General features: G+C 38.6%; 1 protein-coding gene across 4 annotated transcripts in view; it reads right to left on the bottom strand.

Annotated features, from left to right (window-relative positions):
• Window positions 1–24,589, bottom strand: part of cdh23 (cadherin-related 23) — a 1,336,251-nt gene that overhangs the window by 629,580 nt on the left and 682,082 nt on the right. For all 4 annotated transcript variants that reach the window (XM_051923904.1, XM_051923901.1, XM_051923902.1 and 1 more), the window contains exons 10-11: window positions 17,410–17,522; window positions 7,428–7,616 (exon numbers count right to left, since the gene is read on the bottom strand). In XM_051923904.1, coding sequence (XP_051779864.1) covers window positions 7,428–7,616; window positions 17,410–17,522 — 302 coding nt within the window. The remainder of the gene's footprint in view (window positions 1–7,427; window positions 7,617–17,409; window positions 17,523–24,589) is intronic.

Raw genomic sequence — 24,589 nt, 5'->3', positions numbered from 1 at the left:
TACAGTAGATAAGCAGCAGACGTAAGGGAATTAGAGTTAAAGTTACATTAAAGTTATCAAAAGATTCTGGACATACTTGTTGAATTATGTTTTTTTTTTCTGTTCAGACTTAAATGTATTCTGTGTAGTGTCACACACGTGCACATGGGAGGCAGGTGAAGGGCTCACAAAGGGATAATTCCATGCCAGACCAAGGGGTGGCAGGGTGCAATGATCCTTCCTCTTTCTTCATTGGCAGACCAACTATGGGAAATTTTGCCTAAACCCAATAAAATCACTTCTGGTTCTGGCACCGATGATGTCACTTCCCCACCATGTTTGTCTGTCTGTACTGAAGTCTGTTAAGACCTGTACTATTTAACCACAAATTCCGATTTGGCAGCCTATTTCAAGTACATGGGCAGCAGCCAACAAATTGTTCTCTGTGTCTTGTGGAATCCTTTCACAGTAGTTTTTGAATATATCTAACTACTTCTAAAATAGATGAGCTTCGATAATGCTGCAGTTTCTCCTTGCCTGAAATAAAATCTATCTATCTATCTATCTATCTATCTATCTATCTATCTATCTATCTATCTATCTATCTATCTATCTATCTATCTATCTATCTATCTATCTATCTATCTATCTATCTATCTATCTATCTATCTATCTATCTATCTATCTATCTATCTATCTATCTATCTATCCATTTTCCAACCTGCTGAATCGGAACACGGGGTCATGGGGGTCTGCTGGAGCCAATCCCAGCCAACACAGGGCACAAGACAGGAACAAATCCTGGGCAGGGTGCCAACCCACTGCAGGACACACACACACAAACACACCCACGCACCAAGCACACACTAGGGCCAATTTAGAATCACCAATCCACCTAACCTGCATGTCTTTGGACTGTGGGAGGAAACCGGAGCACCCGGAGGAAACCCACGCAGACATGGGGAGAACATGCAAACTCCACGCAGGGAGGACCTGGGAAGCAAACCCAGGTCTCCTTACTGCGAGGCAGCAGCACTACCACTGCGCCACCATGCCGCCCTCTCTATCTATCTATCTATCTATCTATCTATCTATCTATCTATCTATCTATCTATCTATCTATCTATCTATCTATCTATCTATCTATCTATCTATCTATCTATCTATCTATCTATCTATCTATCTATCTATCTATCTATGATTTCAAAAACATTTGTGATATTTTTTTTAGATTTAACTGAAATGTTAGCAGCTGCATATGACTTTATTGATTGTGAGTTAAACAGAATAGATTAAACCAATGATATGTCTAGAAAGTTAGGCAGTTTATTTATTATAGATTCTCATAGGCTTTAGTGCTGAAACCTTATCTATACTAATAAAAGGCAAAGCCCTCACTGACTGACTCACTCACTCACTCACTCACTCACTCACTCACTCACTCACTCACTCACTCACTCACTCACTCACTCACTCACTCACTCACTCACTCACTCACTCACTCACTCATCACTGATTCTCCAACTTCCCGTGTAGGTGGAAGGCTGAAATTTGGCAGGCTCATTCCTTACAGCTTACTTACAAAAGTTAGGCAGGTTTCATTTCGAAATTCAAAGCATAACGGTCATAACTGGAACCTCTTTTTTGTCCATATACTGTAATGGACGGGGGCGGAGTCGCGTATCGCGTCATCACGCCTCCTACGTAATCACGTGAACTGAAAACAAGGAAGAGATTTACAGCATGAATCCAACGCGGGAACGAAGGTAAATGACGTTAATTGTTGAGTGTCTTTTAATACTGTGTAAGCATACATATTAACACGTGCAATTAAACGTGTGCATTTATGGGGTGATTTCTCAGGCTTAAAAGCTCACCTTTTATTAAAAAGGTAAATGCAAACTGTTTTCATTCTGAAGGGCACAAACCACGTTAGATTTCAGCCATTAAACGCGCAAAAATGTCGGTACACCAGATAAATAAGTGCAACATATTATCAGTTGTATTGTATGCTTACAATACATGTAGAAATGTGTTAATCGTTAACTAATATTATGGGATGGTGTTTTTCGACTCGCACCTTGATTTAAACGATTGCATGTCTTGGTGGGTTTGCGTAGCTTATTGTCAATATCTTTACACCTCTTTTTAAGACTTAATTTAATAAGGTTTTCTTTTCTTCTTAATTAAAATTTAAAAGCAATACTTCACCGCTGCGAAGCCCCTCTAGCGCTGACGTCCGAGGTTCGATTACCGTAAGCGAGTGCAGTGAGTGTGTACGCCTGATGAGCCAAGAATAAGGCGGAAACACGTGTCGCGTACTCTTTGCATTATTTGACAGTAAACTATTTTCAACCATTCTATGATCTGCTTCTCACAACTGAAGGCACCGTGGCTCATATTAGCTGACTTGCTGGCCAACCATAAGTGTTACCTGGTAGGTAACCACCCACTCACTTCATTCCCTTACGGGAATCGAACCTCGGACGTCAGCGCTAGAGGCGAAGCCCCTAAAATTGCGCCACAGCGTGTGGTTCGTTTATTTGATAGCTTGTAGATCAGGGTAATTACATTCACGGCATTCGTAGTCTGATTCACAATCTGATTGTATGGGAGGTTACCTACCAGGTAACGCTTATGGTTAGCCAGCAAGTCAGCTCGAAGTGATCACTTGAGTGAAGGCAGCTTCACAAAAAAACAGATCTTTAACAAATTGTTATTGGTATATTTTCCCTCAATTTAAAAAGGTTTTCTTTTCTTCTTAAAAAAAATTTAAAAGCAGTACTTCATCGTTGCGAAGCGCGGGGATTTGAGCGACTGACGCATACAGACATATTCATGAGTGCAGGTGCTTCGGAAAGAAAGCACCGTGTAAACCTAAAGTTTAAATTAAGTTCATAGACCTACAAAAGGTTGACATTGATTTCAGGCAAGATTGCTTTTCTCCTGTGCAACTATACGTTGCATTCTCAAGAGTGTGCTTGCATGGCTTGGTCATATTACAACCGGAGTGCTGAACTGACAACGTGGTATACAAACAGAACTATAACAATCGTAATAAACGAACAAAAAAACAGCGGACAACCCGTCGATTAAATAAAAAGGCTGCTTCCGTTGGCGAAGCAACGAAAAAGGAAGACCTTATATGGCATTCATTTATACAACAGCGGAGAGGCTGTGTGAAGTCAGCTTCACAAAAAAACAGATCCTTAACAAATTGTTATTGGTATATTTTCCCTCAATTTAAAAAGGTTTTCTTCTTAATAAAAATTTAAAAGCAGTACTTCGCGGGGATTTAGATATAGATATATATATATAGATCTATATATATATATATATATAGACATATAGATGTATATAGAGATATAGATATATATAGATATAGATATATAGATATACATATATAGATATAGATATATATAGATAGATATAGATATATATAGATATAGATATATATATATGTATGTATGTCTATATATATATATATATATGTAAGCTTATAAGTACTGCCTTACTTCTCTTTAAGAAAGGAAGATGTAATGATACTTGATTTAAATGATTCCATGTCTTGGTGGGTTTGCGTAGCTTATTGTCAATATCTTTACACCTGTCTTTAAGACTTATTGACTGAAACGGGCTTTCACGAAAAAAGTTAGGGCTTTGCTACAGGATACACCCTCCACAAGTTAAGGAAGTAAAAATAAAAGTATATATTTCTGTTTTATTTAAACCTTTTAAGTTCGTATGCATAGCCCCATTTGGCTGTTTTAGTTTTTTTTTTCTTTCTTCAGTAATATTTAATCTCCTTAAAGAAAAAGAACATATGCATTTTACTTTTTTTGTATCTCTTTAGTAATATTTTAGTGTAAAAGGATAACCAGTATTTAAAACCTTTTATGTTACTTTATAAAGTTATTTTACACAATGTTGAAAAATTAATACGAAAGCTACATATTTTGGCAGCTGCTGCTTTAATTTTCAATGAAATGAAAAAAGCTCTCCAAGAGAAAACCACAATGAAGAAGAAACAGTTTGCACTATCTAAAAATCAGAAACCCTCATTTATAAAAGTTTGCTGCAGATGACTTAACTGAAAATAAATGAATAGTTCCTATGTGTATAATACATATTTATCTATTTTACTTATGCCTTTATTCCAGCAACTTGCAACATCTGAGGTATAATTTGTTACATTACTTTTGTTTTTTGCAGCACAGGCAGGTGAAGTGACTTCCTCAGTGTCACACAGTGGTGTCAGTACCAGGATTTGAACTGACAAGCTCCGGGTTTGCTGAAATATTACTGAAGAAAGAAAAAAAACGAAAACTGGCAAATGGGGCTATGCATACAAATGTCCATCCATCCATTATCCAACCTGCTATATCCTAAATACAGGAGCCAATCCCTGCCAACACAATATGTGAATGTATGTATGTATGTATATATGTATGTCTATATTTATATATATATATATATATATATATATATATATATATATATATATGTGCATATGTATATATATGTGTAATTATATGTAGATATGTATATATTTATATGTGTATATATGTACATATGTATATATATATGTAGATGTGTAAATTTGTATATGTATATATATGTATATGTAGATATGTGTATATGTAGATATGTATATATATGTATATGTATATATATATATGTTTACATAACCTCTTTAACACACTACTTCTCCACTGCGAAGCGCGGGTATTTTGCTAGTTGAACTAATAAATGATATTACAATAAAAAAAAAAGTTCAATCAAAAACACAATCATCACTATGTTCCAGACATTAATGTTTGAAATAAAATAACGTCAAACTCATCCTCTCCTCATCCCAGTTCACAGTGCTATGCTAACAAAGTGCTAGTATGAGGCAGCTCCTCACATATATTTGAAGTATCATTGAGGCCAAGCAGAGACATGCTTATTTTAGAACAGCATTTAGGACTTCTTGCTAAATTCTGAAAAAAAGTTTTGGACTGGTTAAGATTCTCCTAACTGAGTGAGATGCATTAGCAATGCAGGGATGGATTTCACAATGGATATCCTATACTACATTCTACTTGTACTTTGAAACTATGGAAGGATGTGGAAAGTTATGAAACAGAACCTGCTGGGTTATCCATATAAAGGTTTTCTTGCTCAGACACCTCTCCAAATTGCTTTGTTCTGCACTCCAGTCAATACTATGTTTTGCCAGCTTCCTAGCAGCTGAATGCTGTATCATTTTATCAAAATATGGTACAAACGAAGAAGACATTTTCAGGCTGATCTCTTCTGATCCCATGAATGATATATATATTTCAGCCATTTTCAAACTAAACAGCATTTAATTGATGGATGTAACTAGGAATCCAGACCTTAAGGACTTCTGTATTCTTCTGTGGAACAATCACACTTCAAATGTAATTTTCCAGTCATGCTTTCTAATATGTACAAGAAAGAAACAATTTTAAAGGAATTCTGTCCAACTTTCCTAATCTTTCAATATCTGCGCCCGAAACTGAACTTGGTAGTAACAATGAAGAAATTAGCTGCAGACTCCTTCTGCTTATTTCAAGCAGTGCAGCCCTGGATGGTCTTGGGCAATGAAGAGGAACGGGATTTTTCAATCAGAAACTCAGATAAGGAATGGAATGGAATGTACCTAAAATTGTAAGACTGATCATACAACATTCTCAAACTTATTTGAACCACTTCAGAGTCATGGCCGGAGCCTATGTTGCAGCAGTGAGTGTAAGGCAGGGTGCTGGAACATATATATACTGTATATATACTGTGTACATGAATATGAATATGTATGAATACAAGTATAATGAAGAAATATTAATATTTTTTTCCACATATTTTAGGTACTGTACAACATATTCTGTAAGTAAAAGGTTAAACACTTTCCTGGTTTGCCAGAAAAGGCTAAATAGCATAGCACATGGACCCTCAAAGACCAAGGCTGAACCATAGAAGTAGTACGACAACAATTCATATAGTATATAGTCATCTCTCTATCTCTCTCACCATGGGTCATCCGTGATAAGACCTGAATCCACAATCCACAATTACATACTTTCTAGACTGTTCTTTCAGCAGCAAAAAAAACACACTATTTTTGCAAAGGTGTCTCCATATCTCTCAGATGCATTTTCTCCACTCATATATATTATTTATGATGAATGGTAACTCTCTTCTAATATCATGGTCATTGGTCTGAAGTCCTCATTCTGCAGATGCTCCTGAGTGACTCACGTCTCTGACCTTTTCATGTGTAGTTATTTTGAAGACTATATTGTTTTTATTATTTTTGTCACTGTGTTTATGGCACTTTTGGTTTCCAAAGATGTTTTCTCATTGTAGTGTGGGTACTGAAAATTCATCAACAGATTGCATATCACACTCCAACTTATATAAGAGCAGATAGTTGCAGGACTTAAACATCTGTATTATATTTACAAATAAAGACCCTCTCAGTCAAAAAAAAAAAATTATTATTTTGTTTAGGACTATTGGAATGCTTTTACTTCACCGACTAAGATTCCAGATTTTGTCTAGTATAGAAAAGTCATGTCAAATCATGTCATTTTCTAACCAACTTAATTTAGGCTAGGGTCGAGAAGGGTGCTGGAGCCTATTCCAGCCAGCACAGGACACAAGGCAAGAACAAACCCTGCACAGGGTGTCAGTCCATTGCAGGGTATACACACATACACACAAGAGCCAATTTAGTGTTGTCAATTCTCCTGACATGCATGTCTTTGGACAGTGGGAGGAAACTGAAGCACTCAGAGGAAACCCATGCAGACAAAAGGAGAACATGCAAACTCCATGCAGGGAGGACTTGGGACACGAACCCTGGTCTCCTTACTGAGAAGACAGCAGCATCAACACTGCGCCACTGTGTCACCAGTATAGGAAAGTTTATGGATCAATTAGTTTTTGCCTGTCTTATGATTATGAATTCATTGATGATTCAATATCTGCATTCATACTTCTGCCATCTTTGGAATAAAAAAAAAGTCACCAGTAGCATAGTGTTTTTTACGGAAATTCTTCATAAATAATGAAAAAAAAATTGCTAATCTAAAGGAGTGTTTCTTAAGCTTGAAAAGCTACTCCTGCTTTTCTATGCTATAAAGATGGTGACAATATGCTCACTTAAAAACTGTTACATAAAATTCACTTCTATAAATTTTTATAGTACTATTAATTATTAAGGCAAAAAATTATATCAGTATTGGTTTTATAAGCACTCCTTCTTAAAAGTAATTATTTAGTTTTATTCACAGTGAAAGTATTTGTGCACTAACCAGATGCTTTGCTCACTTGCTGTACAGTTGATTACAGTAACTTTCCAATATAGCTTAATTTATTTTTGCTTGATATGAAGACTAGATTAGATGCTGCCCAAATGAGATGATTATCACCCTGCTTACCTCATCCTTGTCCTGAGCCATGATGAACAGTGGCAAAGCAAAGCCCACCTGGGCCAGTTCAGTAATGCGCACACGATACTCTGAGCTGTTGAACTCAGGTGCGTTGTCATTCACATCAATGACCAAGATGTTGAAAGAGGTTGTTACTGAAGCATTGGTTGGAGTCCGATCATCATTGAGTTCTGTGCCCTGTTCATGAAACAAAACATATTGGTTCTGAGAAATGAAAATATTTTTATAGTGAAAATATTTGTAAGTTGTCTGAATGAAGGTAAATCTTAAAACTTGTCAACAGAATGAAAGGTGTAGGCTTTTTAATCTGTTTCTGGATGCTAGTTTGACAAAAGGTAGAACCATTACTGAAAAGGAAAATATTTGTGAAGTCTGTATTCTGTACACATCTGCCCACTCAAGACACTAACCCAGTGGCTAAATCTTCCTACAGTCACAAGTCAATTTGGCCTAAAGGTCAGCTGCAGTTACCTGTAAAAATTCAAATATAAACATGCATAGTGTGCTTTGTGCCCATACTGACTTATGCAGCTCATATCAAACATTGAGGTAACTATAGTAATTTGGCAAGACAGGAAAGACAATAGGTTTTGTGTAATGGGTATTAGGAGTAAAACTGGTCTTAGAGGCAGTACATTAATAATGGCAGTTAAAAAGCACTGGTACAGTTTTAGGAGGTCAGTACCATAGGTAGATTATTACATTAATTGCCAGCAGGCTTCATAAAGATGCATGCTAACCTAACTTGGGGAAGAAGATGGCCATGTTGTCCTAACACAAATATGTAATAGCCTTTAATGAAACAAAAAATAGTGATCCTCCCAAAAATGACATCTTAATACTTGTATCCTGAACCATAAAACATCACAAACGTATCTGTACTTGTAAAGTCCCTTGGAATGCTGTTTGCTATGAAAGGTTGCCATATACACTCAATTGGCCACTTTATTAGGTATGCCTACCTAGTACTGGATTGGACTTCCTTTTGCCTACAGAACTGCCATAATTTTCCATGGCTTTGATTCAACAAGGTGCTGGAAATATTCCTCATGGATTTTGGTTCATATTAAAATGACAGCATCACACACTTGCTGCCGATTTGTTGGCTGCACATCCATGATATGAATCTCGTGTTCCACTACATCCCAAAGGTGCTCTATTGGATTGTGATCTGGTGACTTTGGAAGCCATTTGAGTACAATGAACTCATCGTCATGTTCAAGAAACCAGTTTGAGATGATCTGAGCTTTGTGACATGGCACGTTATTCTAATGGAAATAGCCATCAGAAGATGGGTACACTGCGGCCATAAAGGGATGGACATGATCAGCAACAATACTCAGGAAGGCTGCGACATTTAAATAATACTTAATTGGTACTAAGGGGTTCAAAGTGTGCCAAGAAAATCTACCCCAAAACCATTACACCACTACCACCAGCCTGAACCACTGATACAAGGCAGGATGGATCTATGCTTTCATGCTGTTGCAGCAGAAACTGAGACTCATCTGACCAGGCAACATTTTTCCAATCTTCTATATTGGTGAGCCTGTGCGAATTGTAGCCTCAGTTGCCTGTTCTTAGCTGACAGGAGTGGTGCCTGGTGTGGTCTGCTGCTGCTGTAGACCATCTGCTTCAAGAATCGAAGTGTTGTGCATTCAAAGATGCTCTTCTACATGCCTCAGTTGCAAACAAGTGGTTATTTGAGGTACTATTCCCTTTCTATCAGCTTGAACCGGTCTGGTCATTCTCCTGGACAACTGCCACTTACTGGATATTGTCCCTTTTTTGGACCATTCTCTGCAAACCCTAGAGATGGTTGTGCTTCTGAAATACTCAGACAAGCCCACCAACAACAATGCCACATTCAAAGTCACTTACATTACATCTCCTTTCTTCCCCACTCTGATGCTCGGTTTGAACTTCAGCAGGTCGTCTTGACAATGTCTACATGCCTAAATGCATTGAGTTGCTGCCATGTGATTGGCTAATTAGATATTTGCCTTAACAAGCAGTTGAACGGGTGTACCTAATAAAGTGGTCAGTGAGTGTAAATTAAAATGTTATTTTTATTGTATGTGATGAATGGTGTATCCTTAATTAGTAAAGCAAGCTATACCAAATATTGTAATAAATTATAGTAACAAGTGCTGCTAACATAAAAGACAAAACCTGTTTAGACATTATGAAATAAAACAAGTACATCTATTGAAACTTTACACTATTTAATTTTACATTCCATCTGCTTGCCTTTTGGTGGCAAGATAGTACCAACTTTTTCCAACTCCTCCTGGGGAAAGCTGAGAAATACCATCCCTCTAGCAAATTCTGGATCTACCCTTGGGGTCTTCTCCAAGGGGAGCAGGCTTAAAAATCCTCCAAATGTGAGGCACCCAAGAAGCATTCCACTTAAATTTTGCCCAAATCTTTTCAGCAGATATCTTTTTATCCACTGAAGCATCAGTTTTGTCTCAGAAGTCCTCCCATAATGTATACTTGTATAAAGTGAACATACTAATGCTACATAGAAATATAATTTTGGCTTCTTGTACCTGAGTCTTTATTCTTACAATATTATTTAGACAAGCTCAAAGCTAAATAGAGTTTTTACATTTTAATAGGATACAATTACCTGGAAATGATTCAATATAATGATTCAATACAAAATCCCATTTATTAACATTCGTAAGCCATAGCCTCATTTGTTTCCACTAAGAGAAGGGTGCGGATGGTTTAAGGCAAATACAACAGTGTCAGAGATGAACATAGAAACATTAGAAGTATCTAGAAGAGAACATGAGGAGATGAAACCAAAGGGACAAATACCCCCCCAATAATATGTGTGTGAATCACACACCCATTTACACAATGCAGTAGATGAGTACACATGATAAAGAAGGCTGTTAAAGCTTCCCAAATTACTTTCTTATCAGACCACCTGAGTTTTTTGTCTTAGTCCAGTATTTGCTTTCTCTTTCCTGAGGTTCTGCAGTCACTGCTGAAGCTTCCTAACTTTATCTGTCCTTTAGTCTGAAATGCTCTCTTAGAAGCCAGAAAGGTGACTCCTCAGTACTCTTATATCCAGGCAGCGCCACTGCACATCTTCACTTAGTGCAAACTCTCACACAAGCAAATTGAATGCAGTAATTGGGGCTTGCAGGATAAAGCAGCCCATAATAGTTTATTGACTGCCAGCTGGTGAGGGCGGAGGGTGAAACAAGGAGTATCGCAGAGTTCGGAGGGGTAATTGTGGGTCATCTTCCTCTATTTCTCCACACTCTCCCTCATAGACCTCCTCCTATTGAAGTTGAGAAATTAGTTTTATTACTCCGACTGAAAAAATCAATTTCAGCACTAAGTCCCGTTCCTTGGGAAAAAAATCTATACATACAAATATGTTTTTGGTCCAGGTTTTTATCTTTTTTTTATTCATTGATTTTAATTAAGAAGAGAAATCATGCAGTAAAGCATTAGGAAGCAGCCTGAGATGAATCTTTCATAATCTGATGTGCAGTGTGGTCCCATGCTCTGTAATTGTTCTCTTCCCTGTTAGCAGATATCGAAAATTGATAATGCAGCTTTGCGAAGAGAAATTGCAATCAGTAAAGGGAAATATCGAGGGATATTTCTTTTATTTAAAAAGAAGAAAGAATAAAAATGAAAATTAGCAAACACTGAGTTGTAGTTATGCGTAGTTCCCCCAAGGCCACCTTCTCCTAATGTCAATCTTCTATCACAGACTTTTTTCTATAATGATCACGCTTCTTATTCTGTGCAGACAGACCTGTACTATGATCCTTCCTTTCCCTTAGGTCATTACTGGAACTCAGCCACTAGAAATGTACACTGACATGTTACATCATTATTGAATTTTGCACTATGCTAGCTGTTCTGCACAGTACCCTGATCCATTCTTACTCTTCAGGGTAGTCCTCATTTTACAACTGATAGCATCAATGAATCAGTCCATTTCTTGACTTACTCTTCTCCATTACATGCTTTTGGGGAACAGAAAACTCTTCTGTCATGATGGCCAGTTCCATTGTGGGACACTCATAGTAAATCCTACTCACTATGAGCAAATGTAGTTCAACCTAAACATACGCGTTCAGAATGTAGGAACAAAGATAAAAGGAGATCACTCAAAATGCAAAGGCTGAGAACACGCCAGGTCCCTGAATGTGGGATGTAGCAATTCTGATAGGGCATAAGCTTTATATAATATCTGCACAAGCATTTCTGATTATAACCATTATTAACATCAATTTCCATTAACCATGATAATTAAAAATACTATTGCATAGACCATCATATATTAAGAATTAAGTTGTCTTCTTTTGTCTTAATGTTTCCCTCATTGCTTCTTTGCAGGCAATCAGGTTAGGCTGTAGATGGATTGCAGCAAGCAGAAACATTAAGTCTCTAAGTTAAACATTTAAGTTATATTCAGGCAAATAACAAATATTTATGCTGTCCAATACCAAAAATATTATTTCTCACTGCTTAATAAAAAATTATATTTTTGGCCATTTGGAGATGAAGGTGTGGAAAAATTGATTAAAATCTACTCTCAATATATAAAATCCTAAGCCTAAACGTGCAACGATTTTATGTTATGTTTTTATGTCACAGTTTAAATCGGGCTTATTTTAAAACCTACATACAGTGGAACCTCGGTTCACGAACGTCTCGGTACATGTACAGATCGGTTTACGACCAAAAAGTTTGCCAAACTTTTGCCTCGGTTCACGACCACACACTCGGTATACGAACAAGCCAGTTTCCCTTTCGGTTTGTACATGTTCAGTCTCTCCCTGTGCATTTCCTGTGCAGCGAGCAAGAGAGAGAGAGCGAGAAAGCGAGAGAGCGCGACACACACACACACACAGGCAGCGGGAGAGAGAAACAGACGCACACACACAGGCAGCGGGAGAGAGAAAGAGATGCGCGCACACACACAGGCAGTGTAAGAGAGAGACAGACGCAAACACAGAGGCAGCGGGAGAGAAAGAGAGACGCGCACACACACACAGGCAGTGCGAGAGAGACAGACGCACACACACAGGCAGCGCAAGAGAGAGAGAGACACGCACACACACACACAGGCAGTGCGAGAGAGAGACAGACGCACACACACAGGCAGTGCGAGAGAGAGAATCGTGCACACACACAGGCAGCGCGAGAGAGAGAGCTGGACGCATAAGGTAGGAAGGCAGTTAAAGAATGCACTGGGCTTGATTTTGTTTTCACTTCTGTTTACAGCGATCGGTTCGTAGCGTGCATTGTTGCAATGTTACTTTTCTTGGTGGTTTATTAAATTACGGATTTTTTCAAATGTTCATTTTTTTTCCCTGTGCTTAAAACTAATTAAAAAAAAGTGTTTTTAGCCAGTGGTTGGTAGCGCTATAGCGCGAACTATTGCAGTGTTAGTTTTTTCTGTTGTTTAAGGTTTTCTTAGTGTTATTCAATGTTTTTACATTTAGTTTACTATTACGAGGTGCATTATATGGTTTAATTAACTATATTTGTGCTTAAAAACTTAAAAAAAAAATACATATTTACATACAGTTCGTATGGTCTGGAATGGATTAATTGTATTTACATACAATCCTATGGGGGAAATTGCTTCAGTTCAGAGTTTTGGAACGAATTATGGTCATTAATCCGAGTTTCCACTGTATATATGTTTGGTATAATTCTTTTCAGAATGTATCGAACTTTAATGTGATGTTGATAGATTTTCAGATTCTTATTCCGTTTTTAAATTATAAACTAAAATATCAAGAACTCACGTCCCCTGAGATGAGACTTTGTGCCAAGACATTTAATCATGCCCATTTAAAAGACAGAGTAGGACAGCTGCTGTAAAGGCTTTAAAATGTTCGAAGTGCCACGCGAGATGCAGATCACACAGCACGGCAGCAGCACCAAGCCAGTAGTTGATCAAGCAAAGAGGAGGTTAAAAAAAAAATCACAGTTTAAGAGGGGGCTTCGGCTTTGGAGCAGCAACCGCATCTCCTTGTGGTGCGTTCAAACCCCCCCCCTCACAACAAGAGCTGCTGAGACGCGAAGTGGCTGGTGCATAGCGCAGGCCGGGGGGGTTGGCAAGTGAAGCGAGCAGGAGGTGAACCCCCTGGTATAAATATAAAATACCTGTAAAAACTGTACAAAATAACTTGTTAAAAAATGTTCAGACAATTAAGACTACTTATATCCATCCTTTTTCTAAATCCACATTACCAGAATAGGGTTGTGGGGGGTGCTCAAGCCTATTCTAGCAAAGATCAGGTGCAAGACAGGAATAATAACTGGACAGGGCACCAGTCCATCACAGGGTGAATAATCAGAGGACAAATTAGCATTGCCAATCCACTTAACCTGCATGTCTTTGGACTGTGGGAAGAAACCCATGCAAACATAAGGGTGAACATGCAAACTTGTAGGAACTTCAATGCCAGTCACCTTGTTGCAAGGCAGCAGTGCTACCAAAATGCACCAACAACCTATATCCATTGAAATATAAAAAGGTATATGTTTGATTTTGGGACCTTGCTTATGTTCTTTACATACTTTATGTTACCTCAAAATGCTGGCCTTATTCCATCTTATTTCATTTTCTCTCCCCATTTTCTGATGAGGTTCACAGTGCCAGTACACTGAGTGCATCAAACCAGAAGCCCAAGCAGTAGTCCCTAGCTCCTATTAAGAGAAATACAGACACTTCCAGGCTAACTGAGTTATATGTTGTGTATTGCTGAACTCCTCACTCTATCATGGAGACTGAGTCCACCATCTCCATGCCTTGAACCTCATTTCAACTGCTTCAATCCTTTATCTTATGCTACCCACAGCTGCCACTCTAGGTGAAAATGGAAACATATTAATTCATGTGGATGTTGCTTTGACACATACCACCTATGTAAAGATTATTGCAGACTATGTACACCCCTTCATGACAACGGTATTCCCTGAAGACAATGGTCTCTTTCAGCAGCATAATGTGCCTTGCTGCACTGCAAAAATGATTTAGAAATATGACAAAGAGTTCAAAGGTGATGACTTAGCCTCCAAATTCCCCAGATTTCATTCTGATCATGCATTTGTGGGGTGTGCCGGGGAAACAAGTCCAATCCATGAAGGCCCCACCTCACAACTTATAAACTGAAAGGATCTGCTGCTAACGTCTTGGTGCCAGATACCATAGGACACCTTCAGAAGTCTTGTGGAGTCTGTGCCTTGTCAAATCAGAGACGTTTTGGTGGCATGAGGGGGACACAATGTTAGGCAGGTGGTTTTATTGTTGTGGCAGATCGATGTATAATGACTGACATCTATTTATTATACTGTATCATACTGGGATTCTGTTTTACTATTTACAGGGCAAGTATTCTGTATTTACTGTATGCAGCCCAATGGTTGGATACAGAACACCACAGCCTCACAGTTCAGACACCCAAGATCAGTTTTTAAGCCCTAAAATAACAGTGTAATAAACAGTTAAAGTATCTTAACTGACTGAACGCTATTCATAACACATTGATGTGGTGTAGCGGGTCCACAGCTCATGTCAAAAAGGCCACTTTTTAAAATAAATAATCACTGCACTCGCGACTTAGCGAGGGGGCGTGGTGTGTGTGAGACCGAGCAGTTCCCGGGGGAATTCGTGATGCGGGCAATCCTCGCTTAAGTGTACAGGTGAGGAGTCGTCCGCATCCATAATTGTTCCCGGGAGCTTCTGATTGCCACAGCTGATCTACGTCCCCATAATAAATAGAAGCGAGAGGTGGCTAGCAGGGTGGAAAAGAAAAGGAAAAAATGGACGGAGGTTATGAGTGAGGGAGGCGGCAGGAAGCAGCGAGGAGAAAGCTGGTGCATGAGTGAGTGGATGTATGCAGGCAGCTGGGAGAGGCATGCCCGAGTGGGGTGTTTGGCCTGCATTCGAGGGCCGATGGTAGTAGTCGCTCCTGCTGAGTGCTTCTTGGGAGCAGGAGTGACCAGGAGAAGGTTGACTCGCCATAGCGAAGGCAGCGGGAGTCAGAGATTTGGAGTAGAATCCCCAGCATGACCGTCCTGGCCATTGGGGGAAGCCAAGTCTTGGTCTGGTAGGGGCTGAACGAAGCCAGAGATTGGGAGGCCACTAGACCAGTGGAGCAGAAGAAGGTCAGCTGTATGAAGGGTGACTCCCCTGGTGCATAGCCTGGATGGGAGAAGCAGGGGAGTCACCAGTAAAAGAAAGGCTCTGTGCTTTGTGTTTTTAAAGAGACTATTTCCAGCCATTATTTTAACCTCATTGTTTTTAAAAGATTTTTTTCTAATGGATTTTAACCTCCACTTTTCAACTATTTCAATGGATTATTTATTTAATAACTTATTTGAAGGTTTGATACACTGCAGTTTATTTAATTTGGACACTTTGTTTTGTTTGCTTTTTTAATAAAAGCACTTTGCACTTTTTGCACCATCCCCTTGCTTCATTGTTGTGCCTCACTGTCTACCTCATCAGTGACATTAGCGACGGTGTCGGATTCAAGAGCTCCCAGAAGCAAGACAGGAGCATGGAGCGAACCTGCATCGTCATAATTGACTGTTGAATATCATACTTTTTCACTACATTCTTCACATTTTTTAATGCAGTGAGTTAAAAAGGTATACAACTTCAAAATCTTTCTCAGAATTATTTTTCCAAGATGGCATGGTGTTGCACTGGTTATTGCTTCTCATCACAAATAGATACTGTATAGCATCTTGAATTCTGTGTCTGGTTATGGTCTGTATGGAGTTTGCATGTTGCCCCAAGACAGTGTACATTTTGCTCTTGGTAATCTGAATTTCCTCCCACATACCCAAAACCATGTTAAAATTAGACTCTGGGTGTGCACGAGTGGGCCCGACAATGGACTCGCGCACTGTCCATGGCTGTTTCCTACCTTGTACCTTGTGCTGCAGGCAAGGCTTGGGTTCCATGCTATCCTAAATTGGATTACATGTGTTTAAAAATGTTATGTTAATTTTACCCCTAATGACAGTACATACACCCTTTTAGAATATATTTGTCAAGTGTCATGAATGGATTTAATGTAGAAGTCTTTATTCCTGGACTTAAAACATCAAAGGTAATGTATTTGAACTGTTAAATGTGTGATAAACCCCATGGTGACATTCCCAAGTAGATCTTTTTTTAACATTCACCTTGTTATAATTTGGCAAAAATCTAAAAGCATAAAAGAATGAAATAAAAAAACAGCAGCAAGATTTGTAAATCATATCCAAAAGCTGTAATTTCTTATGCCAATTCCCCACTGTGAAATCACACAACCTCAAGCCCAGTCTCATGCCATTTTATTGTGCTCTGCATTAAGGCTTCATTTTTCCTCTAAATTGCTGAGAATATAAGAAGCTAAACCACAAGCATAATAGATCCTCTCAAAATACAATAACTTTTATATTCAATATGTATGTACTGTGTTGAATTTCTAAACGTACTGTCCCTATTTGTGATGGTATTTGTTTTAGAAAGCCTGGTCTTTGAATACAGTTTTCATTACCACATTTAAGACAGCATAACATAACAATTTCCAACCCAATTAACCCAACTCAGGACTGTGGAACGTCAGAGCCTCTCCCAGCACCTTTGGAAGAAAGACAGCAACCAACATTCAAAGGGGATCTCAAACACACACTTGGCACTCACATGCAGCCAATTTGTAATTGACAATAAATTGAACATGAACATCTTTGGGATGCAAAAGGAACATCAACATGCAAACTCGACACAGACAGTGACTGGGCATGGCATTTGAACCCAGGATGTTGGATCTGTGAGGCCGTGGTGCTGCCCATTACCAGATTTAAGAGATCAGTCAAAAAACTCAAATCAAATAGTTAATTTCCTGGCTTTTCTGCCTATTGCATTCCAAATGTTTTCTTTCTGCAACTAAATGTCAGAGTATGACATTCTCTTGTTCTGTACCTTGACGGTTAAGATGAATCCAGCAGTGTAGAGAGGGTTTTCTCGATCCAACTGTCCATTCAGTGTAAGTGCTCCACTGATATAATCCAGAGCAAAAATACTATTCGTATTTCCTGAAAAGAGGGAGAAAAACAGTCAGATATCATTCTCAGAAATAACACTTTGATAAGCACATCATTTTCAACACTTTTATGTATGCCATCTTACAATATTACTTATTTCCATCAGTGATAAAAAAAACTACTCCTTTATATCCTCCTTTATATTCTGGTAATCTTGTTGTACCCACACTAATCTGCACTCTGTGGGTGACAGAGCATTCAGTTGTATAGCACCCAGACTTTGGAATGAGCTCCCTGAATTAATCAGATCAGCTGACTCAATTCATTCTTTAAAGAAAAACAACTTAAACTCATTTGCGCTGGAAGGCATATTATTTGCAGTAACATTCTGCCCCTTCTTTCAGTTTACCTCTCTTTCCAGATGCTCAAGATAATTTATGTGTGTGTCTGTTATAAATTGTCTTCTAGTATTAAATTTAGTATTTTTCTCTAGTTTGTTGTCTTTTACTCTCGTTAATGCTTTGTATTTCTGGTATTTATCAGTTCTTAGTGTTCAATGCGGATATTATTTGTATCCAATGTTATACATACCCTGCTGTTTTTTCTTAGACACTGTGAAGCATGGTAACTTTAGCATGGCAACAGCACTTCACAAATAATAATAATAATAATAATAATAATAATAATAATAATAATAAGTCGGAGGAATTCTTGCCTGATGTTCCTGACCTCATCTCTGGTCCTGGCACTCCTGTCCTCACTTCATCTCAAGAACCTACATAGATGCCATTTTGTTAGACAAAACTGAGTTCTGTATTGAGCTTGGTCTAAAAAGACATATTTAACTTCAACCTTTTTCATCAATTTTCAAGTATATGAGGTGGCTACCCCTAACCTTTCTTGTGGTCTTTTTGATTTCTTCACTATATTATATATATATATATATATATATATATATATATATATATATATATATATATATATATATACAGTAATCCCTCCTCGATCGCGGGGGTTGCGTTCCAGAACCCCCTGTGAAAGGTGAAAGTCCGCGAAGTACAAACCATATGTTTATATGGTTATTTTTATATTGTCATGCTTGGGTCACAGATTTGCACAGAAACACAGGAGGTTGTAGAGAGACAGGAACTTTATTCAAACACTGCAAAGAAACATTTGTCTCTTTTTCAAAAGTTTAAACTGTCCTCCCTAACAAGACAGAAATGACAGTTCCGTCTCACAATTAAAAGAATGCAAACATATCTTCCTCTTCAAAGGAGTGCGCATCAGGAGCAGAGAATGTCAGAGAGAGAGAGAGAGAGAGAGAGAGAGAGAGAAAAGCAAACAATCAAAAATCAATAGGGCTGTTTGGCTTTTAAGTATGCGAAGCACCGCCAGACAAAGCAGCTGCAAGGAAGGGAGCAATGTGAAGGTAGTTTTTCAGCATTTTTTAGAGGAGCGTCCGTATCGTCTAGGGGTGCGAACAGTCCCCCTGCTCACACCCCCTCCATCAGGAGCAGAGAATGTCAGAGCAAGAGAGAGAGAGAGAGAAAAGCAAACAATCAAAAATCAATCCGTGCTGTTTAATCTTTTAAGTATGCGAAACACCGTGCGGGAAGCATATCGCTTGACAAAGCAGCCACGTGTAAGCCCAGCAAGGAAGGGAGCAATGTGAAGGTAATCTTTCAGTGTTTTTTGAGGAGTGGCGGTATCCTCTAGGAGTGCGAACAGCCCTCGTGCTCACAATATATTTGAGGAGTTGTATTTAATACGTAATACACGCTCTGGTTGGGTAGCTTCTCAGCCATCTGCCAATAGCGTCCCTTGTATGAAATCAACTGGGCAAACCAACTGAGGAAGCATGTACCAGAAATTAAAAGACCCATTGTCCGCAGAATCCGCGAACCAGCAAAAAATTCGAGATATATATTTAAATATGCTTACATATAAAATCCACAAAAGAGTGAAGCCACGAAAGTCGAAGCGCGATATAGCGAGGGATTACTGTGTATATATATATATATATCTATACATATTAATAAAAGGCAAAGCCTTCACTGACTCACTGACTGACTGACTGACTGACTGACTCAACACTAATTCTCGAACTTCCCGTGTAGGTGGAAGGCTGAAATTTGGCAGGCTCATTCCTTACAACTTACTTACAAAAGTTACGCAGGTTTCATTTCGAAATTCTACGCGTAATGGTCATAACTGGAACATGTTTTTTGCGCCTTGATTTAAACGATTGCATTTCTTGGTGGGTTTGCGTAGCTTATTGTCAATATCTTTACACCTCTTTTTAAGACTTAATTTAAAAAGGTTTTCTTTTGTTCTTAATTAAAATTTAAAAGCAATACTTCACCGCTGCGAAGCCCCTCTAGCGCTGACGTCCGAGGTTCGATTACCGTAAGCGAGTGCAGTGAGTGTGTACGCCTGATGAGCCAAGAATAAGGGGGAAAGAAGAGTCGTGTACTCTTTGCATTATTTGACAGTAAACTATTTTCAACCATTCTATGATCTGCTTCTCACAACTGAAGGCACCGTGGCTGATGTTACCTCACTTCCTGGCCAACCATAAGCGTTACCTGGTAGGTAACCAGCCACTCACTTCACTCCCTTACGGGAATCGAACCTCGGACGTCAGCGCTACAGGCAAAGCCCCTAAAATTGCGCCGCGGCGTGTGGTTCGTTTATTTGACAACATGTAGATCGGGGTAATTACATTCCGCGCCACGGCGTGTGCTTCGTTTATTTGACAACATGTAGATCGGGGTAATTACATTCACAGCATTCGTAGTCTGATTCACAATCTGATTGTATGGGTGGTTACCTACCAGGTAACGCTTATAGTTGGCCACCAAGTCAGGTCGAAGTGATCACTCGAGTGAAGGCAGCTTCACAAAAAAAACAGATCCTTAACAAACTGTTATTAGTATATTTTCCCTCAATTTAAAAAGGTTTTCTTTTCTTAATAAAAATTTTAAAGCGGTACTTCGCCGGTGCGAAGCGCGTGGATTTGACCGACTGACACATACAGACATATTCATGAGTGCAGGTACTTCGGAAAGAAAGCACCGTGTAAACCTAAAGTTTAAATTAAGTTCATAGACCTACAAAAGGTTGCCATTCATTTGAGGCAAGATTGCTTTTCTTCTGTACAACTATACGTTGCATTCTCAAGAGTGTGCTTGCATGGCTTCGGATATAGATATATATATATATATATATATATATATATATATATGTATGTATGTCTATATATAAATATGTAAGCTTATAAGTACTGCCTTACTTTTCTTTAAGAAAGGAAGATGTAATGATACTTGATTTAAACGATTCCATGTCTTCCTGGGTTTGCTTAGCTTATTATCAATATCTTTACACCTTTTTTTAAGACTTATTGACTGAAAAAGTTAGGGCTTTGCTACAGGATACACCCTCCACAAGTTAAGCAAGTAAAAATAAAATATATATTTCTGTTTTATTTAAACCTTTTAAGTTCGTATGCATAGCCCCATTTGGCTGTTTAATTTTTTTTTTCTTTCTTCAGTAATATTAAATCTCCTTAAAGAAAAAGAACATATCCATTTTACTTTTTTTGTATCTCTTTAGTAATATTTTACTGTAAAAGGATAACCAGTATTTAAACCTTTTATGTTACTTTATACATTTATTTTACACAATGTTGAAAAATTAATAAGAAAGCTACATATTTTGGCAGCTGCTGCTTTAATTTTCAATGAAATGAAAAAACCTCTCCAAGAGAAAACGTCAATGAAGAAGAAACAGTTTGCACTATCTAAAAATGAGAAACCCTCATTTATAAAAGTTTCCTGCAGATGACTTAACTGAAAATAAATGAATAGTTCCTATGTGTATAATACATATTTATCTATTTGACTTATGCCTTTATTCCAGCAACTTGCAACATCTGAGGTACAATTTGTTACATTACTTTTGTTTTTTGCAGCACAGGCAGGTGAAGTGACTTCCTCAGGGTCACACAGTGGTGTCAGTACCAGGATTTGAACTGACAAGTTCCGGGTTTGCTGAAATATTACTGAAGAAAGAAAAAAAACGAAAACGGGCAAATACGGCTATGCATACAGATGTCCATCCATCCATTGATGGACTAAGTGACTAAGTCCGTATGATCGACTTAAATCAGGACCCCCACCCCACCTGGCATTCACTCCCGTATCACCATAATGTGTCAGAAGGCATGGCACGCACCCTGACCAAGTGGGGCATCAGAATAGCACATAAACCCACGAACAACCTGCGCATGGTCCTGTTTAATGCTAAAAACAAGAAATTGACAGCCGAAACACGAAACGCAGTTTATAGTATTCCATGTAATTCTTGCTCAGTGGTATACATAGGACAAACGTCAAAAAGAATCTCAACACGTGTACAGGAACATCGCAACGCCGTCAGAAGAAAGGACGCACTATCTTTGATATATGCACATACTAAATCGACAGGACACACATTCAACTGGAACAACGTAAAAGTAAAATTTAAGGTCAGTACTAAAAGCGCCAGAGAGTTGGCCGAGTCTTGGCTATCAGATGAAAACGCCATCAACAGACACTTGGACATAAATCCAGCATATGCCAACCTAAGAAGGACATGTACACAATAAATAAACTATACAACCCCCCCCCCCCGATCATACCGACTTAGTCATCTCCACCCGCACAGAATCCCCCCCCCACAGAATGTATTGCTGTATTTTGCCTTTGATTCTTGTAAGTCTAAGCATTATCCTCTGATGAAGACCCCTGATAGGGGTTGAAAGCTCAGGAATAAAACTATTTTATGATACGTGATTCATTTTTTCTCCCTTCGTGGATCTCCAACTGCAAATATATATATATATATATATATATATATATATATATATATATATATATGTATATTTATATATATATATGTGTGTGTGTGTATGTATATGTGTGTGTTTATGTATGTGTGTATATATATGTTGATATGTGTATATATATATATGTATATATATGTGGATGTGTATATGTATATATATATGTAGATATGTGTATATGTAGATATGTATATATATATGTATATGTATATATATGTTTATGTGTGTGTGTGTGTGTATATTATATATATAAAAGACAGCAACACTCATAACAATTACAACACAATTACATTGACAATCATGTTACGTTATTTTTAAAATGTTTCCTTTTTTTTTCATAACCTCTTTAACACACTACTTCTCCGCTGCGAAGCGCGGGTATTTTGCTATATATATATATATATATATATATATATATATATATATATATATATATATATATATATTTATATATACAGTGCATCCGGAAAGTATTCACAGTGCATCACTTTTTCCACATTTTCCACAATGGATTGAATTCATTTTTTTCCTCAGAATTCTACACACAACACCCCATAATGACAATGTGAAAAAAGTTTACTTGAGGTTTTTGCATATTTATTAAATATAGAAAAATTGAGAAAGCACATGTACATAAGTATTCACAGCCTTTGCTGTGAAGCTTGAAATTGAGATCAGGTGCATCCTGTTTCCCCTGATCATCCTTGAGATGTTTCTGCAGCTTAATTGGAGTCCACCTGTGGCAAATTCAGTTGACTGGACATGATTTGGAAAGGCACACACCTGTCTATATAAAGTCCCACAGTTGACAGTTCATGTCAGAGCACAAACCAAGTATGAAGTCAAAGGAATTGTCTGTAGACCTCCGATACAAGATTGTCTCAAGGCACAAATCTGGGGAAGTTTACAGAAAAATTTCTGCTGCTTTGAAGGTCCCAATGAGCACAGTGGCCTCCATCATCCGTAAGTGGAAGAAGTTCGAAACCACCAGGTCTCTTCCTGGAGCTGGCCGGCCATCTAAACTGAGCAATCGGGGGAGAAGGGCCTTAGTCAGGGAGGTGACCAAGAACCCGATGGTCACTCTGTCAGAGCTCCAGAGGTCCTCTGTGGAGAGAGGAGAACCTTCCAGAAGGACAACCATCTCTGCAGCAATCCACCAATCAGGCCTGTATGGTAGAGTGGCCAGACGGAAGACACTCCTTAGTAAAAGTCACATGGCAGCCCGCCTGCAGTTTGGCAAAAGGCACCTGAAGGACTCTCAGACCATGAGAAAGAAAATTCAATGGTCTGATGAGACAAAGATTGAACACTTTGGTGTGAATTCCAGGCGTCACGTTTGGAGGAAACCTGGCACCATCCCTACAGTGAAGGTGATGGTGGTGGCAGCATCATGCTGTGGGGATATTTTTCAGCGGCAGGAACTGGGAGACTAGTTAGGATAAAGGGAAAGATAACTGCAGCAAAGTACAGAGACATCCTGGATGAAAACCTGCTCCAGAGCGCTCTTGACCTCAGACTGGGGTGACGGTTCATCTTTCAGCAGGACAACGATCCTAAGCACACAGCCAAGATATCAAAGGATGGCTTCAGGACAACTCTGTGAATGTCCTTGAGTGGCCCAGCCAGACCCCAGACTTGAATCCGATTGAACATCTCTGGAGAGATCTTAAAATGGCTGTGCACCGATGCTTCCCATCCAACCTGATGGAGCTTGAGAGGTGCTGCAAAGAGGAATGGGCGAAACTGGCCAAGGATAGGTGTGCCAAGCTTGTGGCATCATATTCAACAAGACTTGAGGCTGTAATTGCTGCCAAAGGTGCATCAACAAAGTATTGAGCAAAGGCTGTGAATACTTATGTACATGTGATTTCTCAGTTTTTTTATTTTTAATAAATTTGCAAAAACCTCAGGTAAACTTCTTTCACGTTGTCATTATGGGGTGTTGTGTGCAGAATTCTGAGGAAAAAAAATGAATTTAATCCATTTTGGAATAAGGCTGTAACATAACGTAATGTGGAAAAAGTGATGCGCTGTGAATACTAACTGGATGCACTGTATATATATTGTCATACATGTGCGAGTAGGAGGCAGCTGAAGGGCTTAAGTAATGGTAATACCACATTCGACCAGGGGGCGGCGGGGTGCACTGACTGCCTTTCTCAGTTCCCTGCAGACCATTCCCAAGAAATCCTGCCAGGTTCTGGCCCCCTCGATGACGTCACTTCCGGGTTCG

Source organism: Erpetoichthys calabaricus, chromosome 2, assembly GCF_900747795.2.
Source record: "Erpetoichthys calabaricus chromosome 2, fErpCal1.3, whole genome shotgun sequence".
NCBI classification, from domain to species: domain Eukaryota; kingdom Metazoa; phylum Chordata; class Cladistia; order Polypteriformes; family Polypteridae; genus Erpetoichthys; species Erpetoichthys calabaricus.
Note: the sequence above shows the minus strand (reverse complement) of the source record. Positions and strands in the feature narration are given on the sequence as shown.